We start from the raw sequence: 16,188 nt of genomic DNA, 5'->3' as shown, positions 1-16,188 counted from the left end.
TAAAACAAGAAGAAGAACAGGAGCGTATTCGAGGAAAATATCTTTGTTAAGTTCAATGAAAATTTGATAAACAGTTCATTTCGTCTGCTATTCACGAGACAAACGATCTAACAAAGAATAAACAAGAATTTATCATTAGATGACAATGCTTAATTGAGCGTAAACTTAATAAATCGTTCATGATAATCCACTATTGTATGCTGCATGCATTAAACTGTTATTCTGAACCTTTTACGAACGTTTCAGTGATAGAAGACGATAAAATATTGGTTAATAATTACAGTGTGGTTTTTGGGGTGTGCTAGGAGATCGTTCGAGCCGGATTGATTTTGAAATGGGATTGAAGCCAACTCGATCAGGAGTATAAACAACAACTGGTGTGAACTTTTTTTCTTTTCTCCGGATAAATGACAGCACGTTTGCGATATCCCAATGATACTTTGTGTTTCGTGAAAAGCATCAGTTTTGTTTACAGCTTTATAGATTAGTGAATAAAATCTCCTCTTACAACGTTTACTGTTCAACAAGTATCTGTTGCGAAAATGGCAGGCAATCCGAGTGAAGAACTGGGTGAGCAACTGGCCTGTTGGCAGCAGTTTCACACTGGCTGCGGGAAACCCCGGGAATGCCTCGATGACAATGCACTTTGCGGTGGAATATTGAATTAAGTGCTTTCGGGGTTTTCTTTCTTTTGCAGAACTGTTGGAGCGTGTTCTCCTGCGATTGGGATTCGCCGATACGGATGAGCAATTGCAGAGTACTGTGACGAAATTCCTTACACCGGTGTTGATAAAGATTACGTCTCCGAATGAAAATGTCCGAAAGAAGGTTGGGAAGCGCCCGATGCAACATGAGTGCAATCCTGAATGTTGATTGATACTAGTTTTTTGCTTATCATACCGTAGGTGATGGAGATTCTAACGCACATCAACAAGCGGTTAAAATCACGCAATCAAATTCAAATTCCGCTAACTCCGTTACTGGCTCAATACCAACAAGCCGATTCATTGTTTTTGATTGTAAGTAGCAAATGAATTGGTGAACATTTTCCCGCATCATTCTCATTCTCAATGAGCTTTTTTTTAGAATTTCGCCATCATCTACATAACGATGGGATTCCCAAGAATGACGGTGGAAGAACAAACAGAATTCGCGCCTGTGCTGCTCAACTGCTTAGAAGGCAAACCGGAAACACATCAGGACAAGTAAGATAAGGCATTACGGGTGTTGGCAGTCTACTAAACCTGTATAGTCTCTTTGTAGAATTCTGATGCTGGTCCTTCCACTGTTGGGTGAGATTAAGATACCGGAGGATCCGGAGAAACGTTCGGAACTGCTTGGTCTGTCAAATAAGCCGCACACCAAACAGCAGCTTCTATCCATTCTAATGGACGTGTTGTTGCTACCGTACGGAACGCTGCCCGACAGTGACGTTCCACCCGGCATGAGCGTTTACTCATTCAAACGTGTTACTTCGAAACCGCCCAAAGCGGAAGAGTTGGAACAATTGAAAAAGGGTATCGTGCGGTTCCTTTGTGGGGGCATTTTTTCGGATCAGGAAATATTGGCCCATCTCGTCGTTGGATCGGCCGATACGCGCTTCTCCGTAGCGACGCCAGCTATTGGGGAGTTGAATAAGATCTGCAGTTCGCTCGATTGGACCGATCCGAAGCTATCCGGACCGCTGTACACACTGTTTTCTGGAAACGGTTCTAAGCTGCCGGACCGCAAGTCGAGCGGTGTGAGCGCGAGGGTGCGCCAAAAGTTGCTGCAACATTTGCTAAAGTGCCGCGGAAAAGGGATCATCATTGCGAACGGTATACAAGTGATCTTCGAGTCGCTGTTTGGGGACAATACGAATCAAAAGTGTAAAGTGTTGGCGCTCCAGTTTGCTTACAATCTAATCAACAAGTATGTACAAAAGGTGGTAGATAGGAGAAGCAATATGTAAATGTCTTTGCTTAATGCTTTTCAGTGGTCAGACGGATCTTATAAACAAGCTTTCGAAAGTGTTACTGACGGGAATCGCCAAATTGATCGGTACATCGTCGGAGGAAACGAATGAGGTGCAGAATGCGGCATACAGTGCGATGGCACAGTTGGCTATCGTGTGTCCTACCACCGTGAACGAGGATATTCAGCTCGTTGGCGAGTACTTTAACCACCTGCAGCAAGCTCCGGTGGAGTTGCACTCATCCATTCGTGAAGCATTGGTTGCACTGGCGCAAGCATTCGACTGGAGAAAGCAAATCAATTCCACTGCCACTGCGGGAGAGACAGTAATGGAGACTGAGGACGGCGAAGATAAGCCGGGCACATCGAAAAGAAAGCTAGTGCCGTCGAGTGCACGCTTCGTACCCAACGCAAATCAACAGCTGTTGCTAGCACTGCTCGGCGAGAAGGCAGAATCTAAGCTGACGATTGTACAAAATGTAACATCGGTGTACTTAACGACCTGCTTTCCCGATTATTACGTTCCTTCGCGCTACCTACTGCTGATTATATGCGGCGAAAGTTCGCAACTGCGCGAAATGATGACGACCTATCTGTACGGTGTGTCGAAGAAAGATCACATCAACTACGGTGCCATTCTGTCGGTGAGTGAATATGGTCGTTTGAAGCAAACCGAACCATCCGATACGAAACACATCGTGCTGCCATCGTTCCGCGAGATGGTGGAATATGTGGCAACGAAATCGGAGCGAAAAGTAGCAACGGTAGTCGATCGGATGGGGTACGGCAAGGTGAAGTTGCCGTTCGCGTTCGATACGTACATAGAGATATTGGAATATTTGCGCATGTGTTTGCTGTGCAATGCGGGTGTCACTTCGCATCCCAGCGATGATGAAACGTTCTTTAAGTTGACTGCTTTTCTGCGGAAGCTGATTGCCGAGGGACACCGTGACACGATCGTGAAGTATAACGATCTCGTGCGTCGGTTGGTGATCGCTCGTAAAGGTATCAGCGAGCTGACATGCCTTTACGACCTGGTGAATGGCATCCCGGACGCGTTGGTGGAAGAAAACCGCGATCTTTTACTGACGCTGGAAGGATCGCTAAAGGAAACTTCCGAACCGACGCGTGTGCTTATTGCCATGGTGTACGGTGTGTTGGTTGCGTACGTTAGCAATGACGCAGAATTCGATCGACAGGTACGGGAGCTACAAACGCTCGGTAGCAAATCGCTGGAAACACGACACGGTTCGATACTGGCCGCTGCCCATGCCGTTCATCGGAAGTTGTTGCTGAAGAAAAAGGACACCAGTGCGCCTGTTGAAGAGTGGGATATTTTGAAGGAATTAATTGGACTGCTCGTTTCTTTGCTACGTGATCAACAAGCGTTGTTGCAATCGGTCGCGATTCGAAGTTTATCGCTGATTGGTTCTACTACCGTACTACCTCTCCCGGATGTCGAAGCCATGGAGACGGACGATGGTGGGGAGAATGTCGACAAAAAACCAATAAGAACGAAAGCATCGCTGATGGAAACACTCTTAACGCTGCTGCAGAGTGGACATACGAAGGCTAAAATTCGCGAAGATGCTGCTCACTGTCTCGGATATCTTGCGGTGGGTGATCCAAAGTACTACGCCCGTAAGGTGTTGGAGCGCTTCTTGGGAATGCTGAAGATGACCAAAGATCCAGCACTGCACATTGCGATGGGACAGGCGCTCGCCTTTACCCTGCAGGGTCTTCCGAAGGGCAACCAAAACAAGGACGTAGACGAAAAAGTTGGAAATGTGGACGATGAAATGCTGACCTGGTTCCTGATCGAGTTGGTTAAGCAGGTGAACGAGACGCACGCGTACTTAAAACAGGCCTGTGCCGTCTGGTTGTTGGCCATCGTGAAAAACTGCAACCACCGAAATCCGGTGCGCGAGAAGCGGCAAATTTTGCAGCTCGCCCTCACGGATCTTCTCTCGGAAGATAATGGTAAGGCACGAGGTGGTTTTGTTTCTAAATAATTTTGTTATACCTCTATCTGTGTTCTGCCTCTATTTTTTAGAGTTCGTGCAAGATGTGGCATCACGTGCAATGGGCATTATATTTACACTTGCCGGAAATGCGGACCAAGAAGAGATGTCGAATCTGTTGCTCGATCAGCTTATAGGCGGCCGTCGGCAGGTGCAGAAGGTTGTCGAGGATACAAAGCTCTTCGAGGAAGGTGTTCTCGGCAAAACTCCGATGGGGTATGATCGTATTTGGGGTTTTCTTTACTGCATTTTCCATCCTATTTGCCAATGTATATGACGATTTTTTCTCCCAACAGTGGCAATCTTTCAACGTACAAGGAGCTTTGCGCATTAGCATCCGATCTCAACAAACCGGAAATGATTTACCAGTTCATGCAAATAGCTAATCACAACGCTACGTGGAACAGCAAGCTGGGGGCGGCGTTCGGCTTGCAGTCAATTTCGAAGACAACCAAACTGAAGATGGAACCATATCTGGGGAAGATTGTTCCACGCCTGTTTCGGTACAAGTACGACCCGACACCGAAGATCCAAAACTCGATGATAAGTATTTGGGACTCGGTAGTGACCGATACGAAAGCTACGGTCGAGCTGTTTTATTGGGACATTCTGGAGGATGTGACGAAGAATCTTACCTCGTACGAATGGCGTACGCGCATCGCGTGCTGTCTTGCCGTGCGGGATTTAATAAAACGGGCCGCCGGATTAAAGCTCCGCTCCGATGCGGTGGGTAGGAAGAAAAGTGAGGACATGCCTTCCACCAGCATGGATCTAGATGATCGACCAAGCGTACCGGAACCCGAATTGCGCTACTTGTGGAGTCAACTGTTCCGTGTAATGGACGACCAGCATGAAGGTACACGTTTGGCAGCGGAAGGGACGGCCAATGCGCTGAGCAAGGTGTGTGTGGTGGCGGCATCGTGTGATCATAACAAATCGGCCATGAATGTGGCGAGTTCGATCATTCCACTGCTGTTGGAAACGGGCGTTACACATACGGTCCCCGAGATACGAAAGCTTAGCATACGGACGCTGTCCGAACTGATCGATTCGGCCGGTGCGCTTATATTGCCCCATTTGACGAGTCTGGTGCCATGCTTACTGCAAGCCACGGGCGAACTGGATTCAGTGAAGCTTGCCTATCTGTCTACGATGGTGTCGGGGCAGGCGGGAGGTGGTACACAGGAAACGATCGATTCGCTGCGTGCCGAAGCGGTAAAGCAGCATTACACGATGGAAACGCTAACGAAATGCATCCGGCACATAGATTATGGCACGCTGGAACGCATGAGTCCGGCTGTGCTGGATCTGGTGAAGTCGAGCGTTAATCTCGGCACCAAGGTGGCCTGTGCGCACTTCATTTGTCTGGTTAGCATACACCTCGGGCAGGAGATGCAACCGCTGACGAGCAAATATTTGGGCGCATGCTTCAGCGGATTAACCGACCGTAATGCGACCGTTCGGCGCTACTATGCGTCTGCCATTGGGCATCTAATCGGGACGGCTAAAGAGCAATCGATCGAGCGATTGTTCGCTAAGCTGGAGGAGCTGTATTTCGAACAGCAAACGGCCCGATCGAAGGCGGTTCCGCTAACGATACAGGCAATCAATAAACGGCATCAGGAGGTGCTGAAGGATTATAGTGCGAATGTGCTGCCGTTAGTGTTTTTTGCCATGCACGAAGAGATTACGGATGATTCGCGATCAACGGTGGAATTGTGGCAAGAGCTGTGGCATGATATCAACACCGGTGATGCTGGTTTGCGCATGAATTTGGACGCGATCGTAACGATACTTGAGACGAACCTCAACAATCCTTCCTGGCTGCTGAAAGCGCAAGCCGGAGCAGCCACGAATACGCTCGCATCGAAGCTTAGCGCAACGTTGGAAGATTCGGTACGGTGTCGTTTGATCGAACTGATACTGAACAATGTGAGCGGACGGACGTTTCAGGGAAAAGAGCGACTGCTACAAGGATTGGCCAGCTTGTGCAAAAAGCTTGACCAAAAAATGACAAACCACGCGGAACGGATAGTGGACGCGGTGATGAAGGAATGCCGAAAGGAAGAACCGATCTACCGAACCCATGCACTGCGGTCCCTTGGCAACATTCTGGACGAACTGAAGGTGGATCGCTTCGAGGAAGTGTACAACATGGTATGGCATTTGCTCGATAAACAACAGCAGCAGCAACAGGATTCGGATGGTCCGGGAGAGAGCACATCGGGCGGAGAGTTTGTACCGCTAGAGGAACGTAACAAGCAGATACTGATTTCCGTTCAGCTGAAGGAGACGGTATGCGAAACGCTCGGCAAAGCTTGGCCCGAGTATTCGATCGAAACGCAACGGCGCTATCAGCGGATGTTTGTGGAAAAGTGCGTTCAGTGTTTGAAGCTCAACACACGCCCAGTGCAGTTGTGTTTGCTTCAGGCACTAGGTCGGTTTCTGGAACGTTTGCATCTGCTTCGCAGCAAGATGGAAGATGCCGTTGAAGGAGAACAGGACAGCGTGGTAGAAGGGGCTAGTTCCGCCTCGGGAGCGAACCGGGAGAAGAAGGCAAAGGTCGAAATGGACGGAATGGATGGAAACGTCTTGGCGACTATTTGTCGTATCGTCCTTTCAGCGATCGTTGATGTGTCGGGTAAGTTGAAGTAGGGAATTTGTGTATAGCACGCGTTTCTTACCATCCATATCTGTTCGCTCTTCCCACAGCTATACCCCACACTGGTCTCAAAAAGGAGGCGTTGAATGTGATGCTTATATTGACGAAAAAGTTAAAAGCGAAGGATTCCGGCACGGTCGATATGGAGCTAGGTTTGGTGCGGCAAACGTTCGCTCAAATACTTCAGCAACTGCAGAAAGATAGCGCACCGGAAATTAAATGCCGCCTGAAGGATTTGGAAGATAAACTAAAGTAAAATGGGATGTTACTTTCCATAGAGCACCGGAATGGATTGCATGATTGGTTCGGGATCCCAGAAAATCAGATCACGTAATAAAGCACGACACGTACGTTGTGGGACTGTTTTACATCTAAATAAATTATATTGAGCATGGTATTTTTTGGGCAAATGAAAGTAATTTTATTTTGTACTCCTTCCTCGGAAACTCCACGATGAGGTTTTACCGTGATCTTTCAACTCGACATTCGCCACCGACATGCGATCGCGTAGCAAATCGCACACTTTGAAAAGCTGAGCATCTTTGGTTGCTACTGCTTGCAGCCGGATTTCGCTTCTGGTGCTCACAATTGTTTCGATTAGCTTTTCAAGCGATTGTTCTGTCTCGCTAGTGCTTTGAATGTACTGGGTGGATTGTTTGCCCATGGATTCCAACCCGTAAGAAAGTAGTTCTTCACGAATGTATTCCGTCGCGGCAAGCACAGCTCCCACGTTGGTAGAACCTATCAATGACGAGTGAGATGCACTTTGTTGTGGACTGTTGATTAATCTTTGCACGCTTGAAGCAAGTTCCCCCAGAGCCAAGACTGGATTTGCAGTATTGAAATCATTGTTTAAAAACTGCACCACAGATGATCGAGTTTCGGAGAGCTTTGCGAGCAAGCTGTCCGTACTAGCTGCATCGTACGTTGCCGGTTTAAGACCATCGACGTAAGCCTTGCTGTCACTGAAGAAACTTTTGAATTTCTGTAACACGTTGCGCGCAGTAACCATTGCTTCCGGGCCGTATTCGATTACGTTTCGATAGTGTGACAAAAGGCAGAGCATACGGAACTCGTCTGCACTGTAGTCTTTTAGTAGTTCGTTAATGCTGACCGTGTTTTTCAGTGATTTGGACATTTTGTGCGTTTGTCCTTCGTGATGTAGCTGACCAGTGTGTAGCCAGTGCGTCACCCAGTCCGGTACGTTGTGATAACAGCAGCTTTGTGTTTCTTCATTTTCATGGTGCGGAAAACGCAGATCAAGCCCACCGGCATGAAAGTCGAGCTTATTGCCAAAGAGATGGCTGGCCAGCGTAGAGCATTCGATATGCCAACCGGGTCGACCGTCACCGAAACCAGAAGCCACCCAGTAAGGTTCACCAGCTTTAGATGCCTTCCAGAGGGCAAAATCGGACGGATGCCTCTTGTAGCCTTTGTTTGATTCATTTGCCGGTTCTATGACGACTTTCTGCAGCTTCCCATATCGTTCGTACTTGCTGGTTTCAAAGTAAACCGACCCATCAATTGTGGTGTAAGCAAACCCTTTCTCGACAAGCGTTTGCACAAAGCGTATAATTGCAGGTATATGGTCAGTTACACGTAATTTCACATCCGGTAATCGGACGTTTAGCCTTTTCAAATCACTCCAAAACTCATCTTCATACTGGCGGGCCAGCTGTTCCCAGTTGATTTGTTGTTCCTGCGCTCGCACAATGATTTTATCATCGATATCCGTGATATTCATCGCAGTAACCAACGGGAGCTGGAAATGATGGCGCAAAATGCGTTGCAGAATGTCTAGCCGTACGTAGCAGCTGGCGTGTCCAATGTGTGCTGAATCGTATACCGTAGGTCCGCAGGTGTAGAAAGAAATGTATGGTTTGCTTTGGTGAATTTGTAAAGGAACCTTTTCTTTAAGCCGTCCATCGTACAGACGGAGATCTTGTGCGAGCTTGGCGGTAGAATACTTTCGAAACAACCGTAGAAACATGGCACACTGTGCGGGAAAACCGAACTTCTTCAAACAGCTGTATTTTGCGTACGAACAGCTGATTTTGACAGTTTTCGACGGAGTGGCGGCCGATGATTCCGTCTCATTTGGGTTTGATAACAAGACAATTACAGTGATTTAGATTTGCAAAAAAATAATCCTGTGTACCAAATATTCAAGTGGCGACGATTTACATAAAATTAACCTGCTTTTTTCTATTAGTTTGACGATTATAAATTATTAACAATCTGTTTGTTGAAATGGTTGGCAGCGCTGCCGTCAGTAAAGCTGTCAATCGGTTGTTGGTTATGAAATTGTGCAAAACAAAACAAAACTTTTCGGGGCACGGTACAGTTTCGTGTATAAAATAGTGCAAATTTCATACCAAAACCAAATACAAAATGATGCGCTACGAGGGAAACGAAGAGCTCGCGGATAAATCCGCGTGTGCAGGTGTACGGGCAGACTTAAAAATGTGTCTTCTACAGAGTGATTGCTGCAAGAAGGTTAGCTGATGGTGCCGGTATTCGGTCGGTTTGTTGCTCTTTCTAACTGAATTTTTCATTGAACATTTTCTAGGAGAAGAAAACACCAAGAGAATGCTTGAACCGGACGGATGGTTCCGTGCCGAATGAGTGCTTTGTGCTGAGGAATACATTTTTCGAATGCAAACGATCAATAGTAAGTAACAAAAAGAACGTGTCACACGTTTTACCATTACTGATTATGTGACTTTCTTTCACTTCCTATCTGAACAGCTCGATAATCGACAACGGTTTCGTGGTAGGAAAGGTTACTAAGCCAAACAAGAATTGTTTCGGCAGAGCAAAGGAAATCATATGTATGTTTATTCACTCAAAACACCCAGCAGCAAGAAATAGTGTATAAAATATAGCTTAGAGACGCTCTAACTTACGACCAGCTGTTCTGTGATGCATTCGAACGAATACCGGTAGAAATGCGATCCAACTCGCCATCGAAGCTTTGGCTCTTTTCATAGGATAGTTTGCTTACGCCACTAATGCTGCTGATAGATAAATCACTGTAGCTTACAGCTTGAGGCGGATTCGTCTTTGGCTGTTGTCCTGGCTGGCGGCCACTGTTATCGACCTGCTGTTCCTGCGAAGTGTACTGTTTCGTTTGTTTTTGGACGGCTTGGAGCGCAGGGACAACTGGGAGCACAATTTCACCATCAGATAAACCCAACTCGGTGCTGGAACAGTCATCTAAGCTTCTGTTAGATGTTGGTTCAACCATTTGTATCGTTGGTTGTGCTGGCGGGTTCTGAGGCACGACATCAAACGTGCGCTTTTCAGATGAGCTTTGTGATTTTGAGTACGTTCGACTCATTTGGTCTAACTTTTGAAGATTTTCTTCGATGCTTTTACGCAGCTCGCGGGTATCCTTCGCTAATACATCCGAGAGCTGCACATTACTCGGAGGTCGAGGTTCTTCCGTTAGCATTCTATTGATCGGCTCTTCTTCCTGCGACGTTTGAATACCTGTATTGGATGTTGTGCCAGTTGCAACATCCACCATGTGGCTTTCAATCGGGCGAGATCGTTTCAGATACTTGAGAGGATCGAACGATCGGAATGGGTTCTCAAATGGGGTGCCCTTTTCGGGCAGTTGTATGGGTACATTCACTTCTGGTATGATCGACACAGGCTCAGTATCTCTCTGAGATACCTCAACAGCCCCATTTAACAGCTCACGTTGATTCAATTCCAGCTTTTCATCATTATACCGGTTCCATATTTGCACCTTTTCGTCGATAAGTTTCCGTTTGTCTTCACGCTGCTTTTGCAAATACCGCTGGAAGGAATGGTTAATTTTATCGCTCTCTTTCTCCAGCTGTTCAATTGTTTGTTTTGCATTCTGGATGATAGCATTCGTTTCATCCTCAAACGTTGCCATCAGTTCCTTCTCCACATTGTGCAGCACCTGCAGCTTACTTTCCTTCGTTTTAGCCGCCTTTAACGATTCGAAATAATGGGTTTGTCTTTGCTCCTGACGTTGCAGATCGTAGCGAAGCGTGGCCAGTTTATCATCCACGTTTCGCTCCTGCCGGTATAGCTGGTCAAGTTTTTCGTCTATTTTCCGCATAAAATGTTGGCTTTCCTCGCTTCGCGAATCAATGTGCTGTAACACGGAAACGGCACATGGGTCAGACTGTGGTGCAGGTAAAGGGGAACTGTCGCTTCGTTTTGTGCTTAGCACTTTCTCCAATCTTTCCTCATGTTGCAACTCGAGTTTCCTTAGCTCTTTTCTATATTTCGCTTCTATTTGTTGTTTTTCTTTGTCCAGCAGTTTGGCAACTTGTTTCTGTAGTTTCACCACATACCTTTTACCGTGTTCGGTTGTTTTCAGCTCATGCAGGAACTCGGTGTAAGACTTTCGCTGTTGTTTCTGCTTACATTCATGTTGTTCGCCCAGTTCCTTCCCATCATCCTCTTCATCTTCCTGCTTTTCGTCAACATCTTCATTCCGTTGGTGGCGCACAGCTTCGATTAGCTGTTCGAACATCTTCGTACACGATTCTAACCGTTCCACAAGCTTGGAAACATTTTCCGAACAAACACGCAACGAACGGGCAGATTGTTCGTCCTCAGGTTTCACAATTTCCTCCTGATCGGTATGCCGCAGGATTTTTGCATCATTTTCAACTGTTTGTTGCTGCTGACACTTTTCCAGTTCGGCAATCGACTTCCCAACCACTTTTACCCGGTGAAGCAGCTTTTCCACGTTCTTGTGCAGCTTTTCCACTTCCAGCTGCTTGAACAGTGTCCGGGCGGATTGTTTCCGCTTATCCGAACGCTGTAGCCGGCGTAGTTTATCTTCTTGCGTCTTCACCGCTGATAGGATTGTTTTGAACACGATGTACAGTAACGAACGGCTGCCCTGGTCTGTGCCAAACTTTTCGTACTTTTGCACCAACCCTTCGTAGTGTTCGATGCCGAGTGCTTCGAAGATTTCGCCCAGCTCGGCCCGATTTAATCGAAACTTGGTGGACCGGGTAAAGTCCGGCAGTGTGTTTTTGAACGGCACCTCGTTGGTGAAAATGGACAATGAAAAGTGGCAGTTCTGTGTGTAGAGAAACTCGGCGACGAGCGTGTTGAGTACGAGCACCAGCGGGGAGAGTACGATTCCTTGCTGTGTTTGTAATTTGAGAGCTATTTTCTTGCCTGGAAATTAAGCAGACGTGTAAAGTATTTAAACAAGTCGAACAGGAAGCCATACTCTTCTTACCGAGCGCCGTGCGGCTCATTTTCTCAATTAAATTTTTCTTCATCTGCAGCTGAATGTTTGCCTCGATGCCCTCCTCTTCGATCCAGTTCTTGAGCTGTGTCCTTAGCTCGGCACTATCGATCTCGTCGATATCAGCAAGCGTTCGAGAGGAATCGGGCATTTTGAAGGCACTCGTCAAGTTGAACAAACTAGGTTCCAAAGTTGAACGCTTGAAACTGATCCAAAAAAGGACGCGCGTCTCTCGATTTGTTTACATCGTGCGGCTAACTACCGTTGCTATGGTGATAGGTTGCGCGTTGAAGGATAACGGTTGCAAACGTGTATGTATCAAACGTGTCAATGTATCGTGGTGTGTGAGACAACAACAACAACAACAACAACAATAAAAAACAATTCACTTCAAATTGATTTGTTTTATCTTTTATGCTGCTTTATTTTCATTCGATCAACTTTACTACTATTTTGTGGGCGCTTGTACAACAATCCTTAGCTGTTTTTTTTTGTTCCATTTCTTGATGTGTTTGTTTCGTGTTATCAGTTTAGCGGTTTATTTGCTTGTCTTTTTTGAACCCAACAGTGAAGGTGTTGTGTTTATCTGTCGAAAAAACAGGATGTAGACGCAATTGGAAAGTAAGGGCATAGTAATGGGAGTAAAGCAGGTGTTTCGTAACTATTCAAAGGGAGATATAAATAAATGTAATTAAAATAAAAAGTTCACCAAGGTGAGAAAGATTTGAGATAACACCCCGTTTAAAGTACTGCTAAACGGAAGAGGAAGAAAGCATTAAAAAAGCATTAAGGAAGAGGAAAGAGGAAAAGGGAAGAGGGTGAAGGAGTTGCTTGAGTGTTGGGCCGGGTGCTTACCAAATTGAGAACCTTGCACACCAATAATCCTTTTCTTCAAATGCCGTGTCCCATGTTCCGGATCGTAAACGAACGAACGCGCGTGTTTTAGTTAGCAATGGCGGTGCCAGGCGACAGCAGCAAGAGCATTTAGATTTAATTAACATCATTAAAATTTATCAGTATCACAGCATTGCAAGTTTTTTTTTAAAGTGTTTCTCTTTTTTTTGCCCCAATCGCTCCCGGATGCTGCATCCCTTTCACTACCTTCTTTGTCTGTTATCTCTTTGCCCCTATTGACCCATCATTCGGTTGCCCAGTTGTGGGGTATTGCCGTGTAGCTCGGTCCATTTTCTTTTGCTTTGCCATATTTGCTTTACAAGCGATTAGTAGAAAGTTTGGTTTTGCTTCTTTTAAATTAGTTCTTAGTTTTGACTCGTTTCGGTTATGTGTTTTTTTTCCCTTGTTTTAACGTCATTCCAGTGACAATTAGTAGTTATTAAGTCCCACGCTTTTTACCACTTTCACCTTCGGCTGGGACATTTGGTTGTTGTAATTTTAATAACCAGCAGACAAATGCGATAATGAGAGAAGAAATAGTGTGTCTGTGTGCGTGTGTGTGTGTGTTTGTGTGAATTATGTAAAGCTAGATTGTTTTTTTTCGATCTAATTCGAAACTAAACCCCTAACGTCTGTTGGTCTCGCGTATCGTTACAAAAAGTTCTGTAAGACTGTTCAAGAGAGAAGCTGTCGGTGCCGCACCTGTACGGCCACAGCTGTCTGCTCTAGTTCAGGAGATGTTCGCTAAAGATTTCGCTATTCTAAAGCACTAAAAAACGAGAGGTGTATGGCAATTTATGTATATAAGCGTATTTATATGTTGCACTGCTGCTCTGCTTCCCATTCGAGACGATGTGGATTTTGTGTTACGGAGTTTTGCTTGTGTTCGTCTTTGTTTTAGCAAGATTCGGCCAGTTTGTTTTTTAATGCTGGATGCCCGATAGTGACGATCCATCCATTGCTAATGCTACCGTAACTTATGGTATGCGCATTTGTAGCATTCTTACATTATTAATAAAATTTTTGGCTATAGTCTAGTAAAATTGGGAATTTGAAATCGGTTATAAAAATCTTCAATCTTTAAGGATGGCTATACAACGTCATTTTGTATCGTTTATTTATGACTACGTGTGTCGGGATAGATGTTCGCTTCCGGTACGTTACTAAAACTATTTCGCTTGCTTCTCTTGGTTGGCTTATCTAGAGACGGTTTTGCTAACGATAAGTAGATTCTTTGTTATTATTTCATATGTGGCAAGGATTCGCTTCATTTTCATATTACACTCCGGAAGCATTATAAATATATTCATCTTTTCTCCTATGTGCTTGTCCTTTTTGCTGTTTTTTTCCATCTTTTTTGCGATAGTATTCCTTTCTAATGTTTTTTTTCTTCTTCTTTATATATCTGTTTCTCTTAGAGAAGCTTTTTCTGGCGATCGCTTTTAGATAATTGGCGCTTTCCATTTTTAGGTAATGATTTTGACTGTTTTATTTGGTTTTAGTTTTTGTTGATTATAAACAATATTTTCGTCAATTAGTTTGCTTATCTACCCTAGGTAGCACTAGAGTTCGAACGTGCTGTTTAACAACGTCATTAAAGCATCTTTTAGGTAGTAAGATTTGCTTAAAGAACAGATTATTACGATTTGGTACTCATTTTGTAAAGAAAATATCGCATAAAAAAAAAACCTAACAAACTTGGACCGCAACAGTTTTAAAACTCTTAGCTCGTATCATTACAATTCTTTAAACGTTGTTTTGAGCAATTATACACAGGGGAAGGTGTAAAGGATGAACCATTTGAACAATTGAACGAAATCTCTCCATTTCAATGGCAAACAACAAACAAGTAAGTCTGTATTGTGCTTACAGAATCTCGTGAGGAATCATGTATTTTTGGGGAACCATAAATCTTTGAAGAATCCTATCCAATCTTCGAGGATTCATTAAGCGTCGAGGACACATAAATCGTTGAGGGATAATTAATCTTTGAGAAATAATGAATCATTGAGGAGTCATGAATGTTTGAGGGATCATGAATCTTTCAGGATTATTTAATCCTTAAGGGATCTTGAATATTTGAGGATTGATAAATCTTTGAAGAATCACAAATCTTTACTGACTAGTCTTTACAAATTTACTTTACTCAGTAAGGATTCTTAAATCTACATAAGATTCATTCGGGCTTTGAGGACACATGAATCTTTGAGGGATCACAAATCTTCAGGATGCATAAGCCGTTGAGGATTTTAAATAGTAAGAATAGAAATTCAAAGCCATTTATTTCGTTCAAAGGGTTCATCCAGAGTCAAAGGTCTAAATCAGATTCAATTCAACATTGCAGTAAACAATCAATCACGCTCGTCGTCGTCGAGTGCGACGGATTTAATGTAATATTTAATGTTCTGTACAGCTAGTTCTTGGGTTGCTCCTGGGTTATCGATTCATCGTTGTATATGGAAAAAGACGCTTATGTAAATATGAACTAATCAGCAGCATGATTGTACCCCATTACGGTCGTGTGAAACCGGTCTCATTCTCCTGGTGGTTGTTCTGATAAGTGTCGTGTGTCGTGGTATTGTTTTGTTTGGCGATCCATAGTTACACTAGTAGGTGATGCTTATGCTGTCGTGCGACATCAGTGTCTATATCGAACGGATACTAACGTCCCCCGGGGGGCCAACGTTGGCAGTAAGTGTTTGCTGTTTGAACAACAAACGACGGTTCGTTTCGAATCTATTCTACTGGCACGGCGTATTTTGTGAGCGAATGGTATTTCGTGGCGACCGTTCCATTTCCGTGCACATCATATACCACGAGCGTTCCCTTCGTACGGTGCCGTTTGGTATAATTTGTTCTTAAAAGCCTGAGAATAGGCAAAGTATGTTACACATTGGTTCGATAAAGCGGTTTCGATTGTGTTGACTCGTTAATCGGCTATTTTGTACAGTATACTCCACAAAGCACAGGACTATTTATGCGACGAGTTTTTGTTTTTGAAAAGTTTTAACTTTCTTGCATTGTCGGACCCACCCAAGGGTAACCAAGTGGCGCAATGTTTAAGTGTCAAATTCTAGCAAATTCTAGGCTTTGTTTGTTTTGTTAGTAAAAGTAGTTTAGTTTTGCTGGACGCATTCAGCGTTGCCGCTCGCACAATCTACTTGCGCGTTTAATCGATTTGCTCAGCACAGGAGAAGTTTTTTCTTTATAACACGAGCATCATACATTTGTGCTCTGGCAGAGTGAATTTTACTTACCTACTTCATGCTTACAATTACACAACCGTGTTTATGTTTGCCTAGGTTAGTTTTTGTGTTTTGGTTTTTTTTTTGGTTTTGTTCACCGACAGGCGCCAATAAGATTTGATATGCCGGTGTCGAATGCGGAAAAGACATCGGTCCAGCGATACG

General features: G+C 44.7%; 4 protein-coding genes across 4 annotated transcripts; 2 read left to right on the top strand and 2 right to left on the bottom strand.

Annotated features, from left to right (window-relative positions):
- Positions 1-542: 542 nt before the first annotated feature.
- Positions 543-6,892, top strand: LOC128707143 (proteasome-associated protein ECM29 homolog). Its single transcript, XM_053802089.1, has 9 exons — positions 543-570; positions 698-828; positions 906-1,019; positions 1,087-1,205; positions 1,264-1,911; positions 1,976-3,933; positions 4,007-4,190; positions 4,271-6,615; positions 6,687-6,892. Exons 1-9 carry the CDS (start codon positions 543-545, stop codon positions 6,890-6,892), a joined length of 5,733 nt encoding a protein of 1,910 aa, XP_053658064.1.
- Positions 6,893-7,057: 165 nt separating this feature from the next.
- Positions 7,058-8,626, bottom strand: LOC128708850 (cysteine--tRNA ligase, mitochondrial). Its single transcript, XM_053803831.1, has one exon. The coding sequence runs from the start codon at positions 8,624-8,626 to the stop codon at positions 7,058-7,060; it is 1,569 nt and encodes a 522-aa protein (XP_053659806.1).
- A 401-nt stretch (positions 8,627-9,027) lies between these two features.
- LOC128707974 (cytochrome c oxidase assembly factor 5) lies at positions 9,028-9,426 on the top strand. The gene is made up of 3 exons (XM_053802930.1): positions 9,028-9,132; positions 9,209-9,307; positions 9,385-9,426. Exons 1-3 carry the CDS (start codon positions 9,028-9,030, stop codon positions 9,424-9,426), a joined length of 246 nt encoding a protein of 81 aa, XP_053658905.1.
- Positions 9,427-9,538: 112 nt separating this feature from the next.
- LOC128709167 (trichohyalin) lies at positions 9,539-12,035 on the bottom strand. Its single transcript, XM_053804152.1, has 2 exons — positions 11,876-12,035; positions 9,539-11,811 (listed from the first exon to the last, which is right to left on the bottom strand). Exons 1-2 carry the CDS (start codon positions 12,033-12,035, stop codon positions 9,539-9,541), a joined length of 2,433 nt encoding a protein of 810 aa, XP_053660127.1.
- Between the last annotated feature and the right edge of the window lie 4,153 nt (positions 12,036-16,188).

This window comes from Anopheles marshallii, chromosome 2 (assembly GCF_943734725.1).
Source record: "Anopheles marshallii chromosome 2, idAnoMarsDA_429_01, whole genome shotgun sequence".
NCBI classification, from domain to species: Eukaryota; Metazoa; Arthropoda; class Insecta; order Diptera; family Culicidae; genus Anopheles; species Anopheles marshallii.
Note: the sequence above shows the minus strand (reverse complement) of the source record. Positions and strands in the feature narration are given on the sequence as shown.

Coding starts and splice junctions, on each gene's coding strand:
- LOC128709167 (XM_053804152.1), bottom strand. CDS start 12,035: ATGCCCGATTCCTCTCGAACGCTTGCTGATATCGACGAGATCGATAGT. Junction 11,812..11,875: donor AATGAGCCGCACGGCGCTCG/GTAAGAAGAGTA, acceptor CTTAATTTCCAG/GCAAGAAAATAGCTCTCAAA.
- LOC128707143 (XM_053802089.1), top strand. CDS start 543: ATGGCAGGCAATCCGAGTGAAGAACTGG. Junction 1,912..1,975: donor GCTTACAATCTAATCAACAA/GTATGTACAAAA, acceptor AATGCTTTTCAG/TGGTCAGACGGATCTTATAA. Junction 3,934..4,006: donor TCTTCTCTCGGAAGATAATG/GTAAGGCACGAG, acceptor TCTATTTTTTAG/AGTTCGTGCAAGATGTGGCA.
- LOC128707974 (XM_053802930.1), top strand. CDS start 9,028: ATGATGCGCTACGAGGGAAACGAAGAGCTCGCGGATAAATCCGCGTGT. Junction 9,133..9,208: donor AGAGTGATTGCTGCAAGAAG/GTTAGCTGATGG, acceptor ATTTTCTAGGAG/AAGAAAACACCAAGAGAATG. Junction 9,308..9,384: donor TCGAATGCAAACGATCAATA/GTAAGTAACAAA, acceptor CTATCTGAACAG/CTCGATAATCGACAACGGTT.
- LOC128708850 (XM_053803831.1), bottom strand. CDS start 8,626: ATGTTTCTACGGTTGTTTCGAAAGTATTCTACCGCCAAGCTCGCACAA.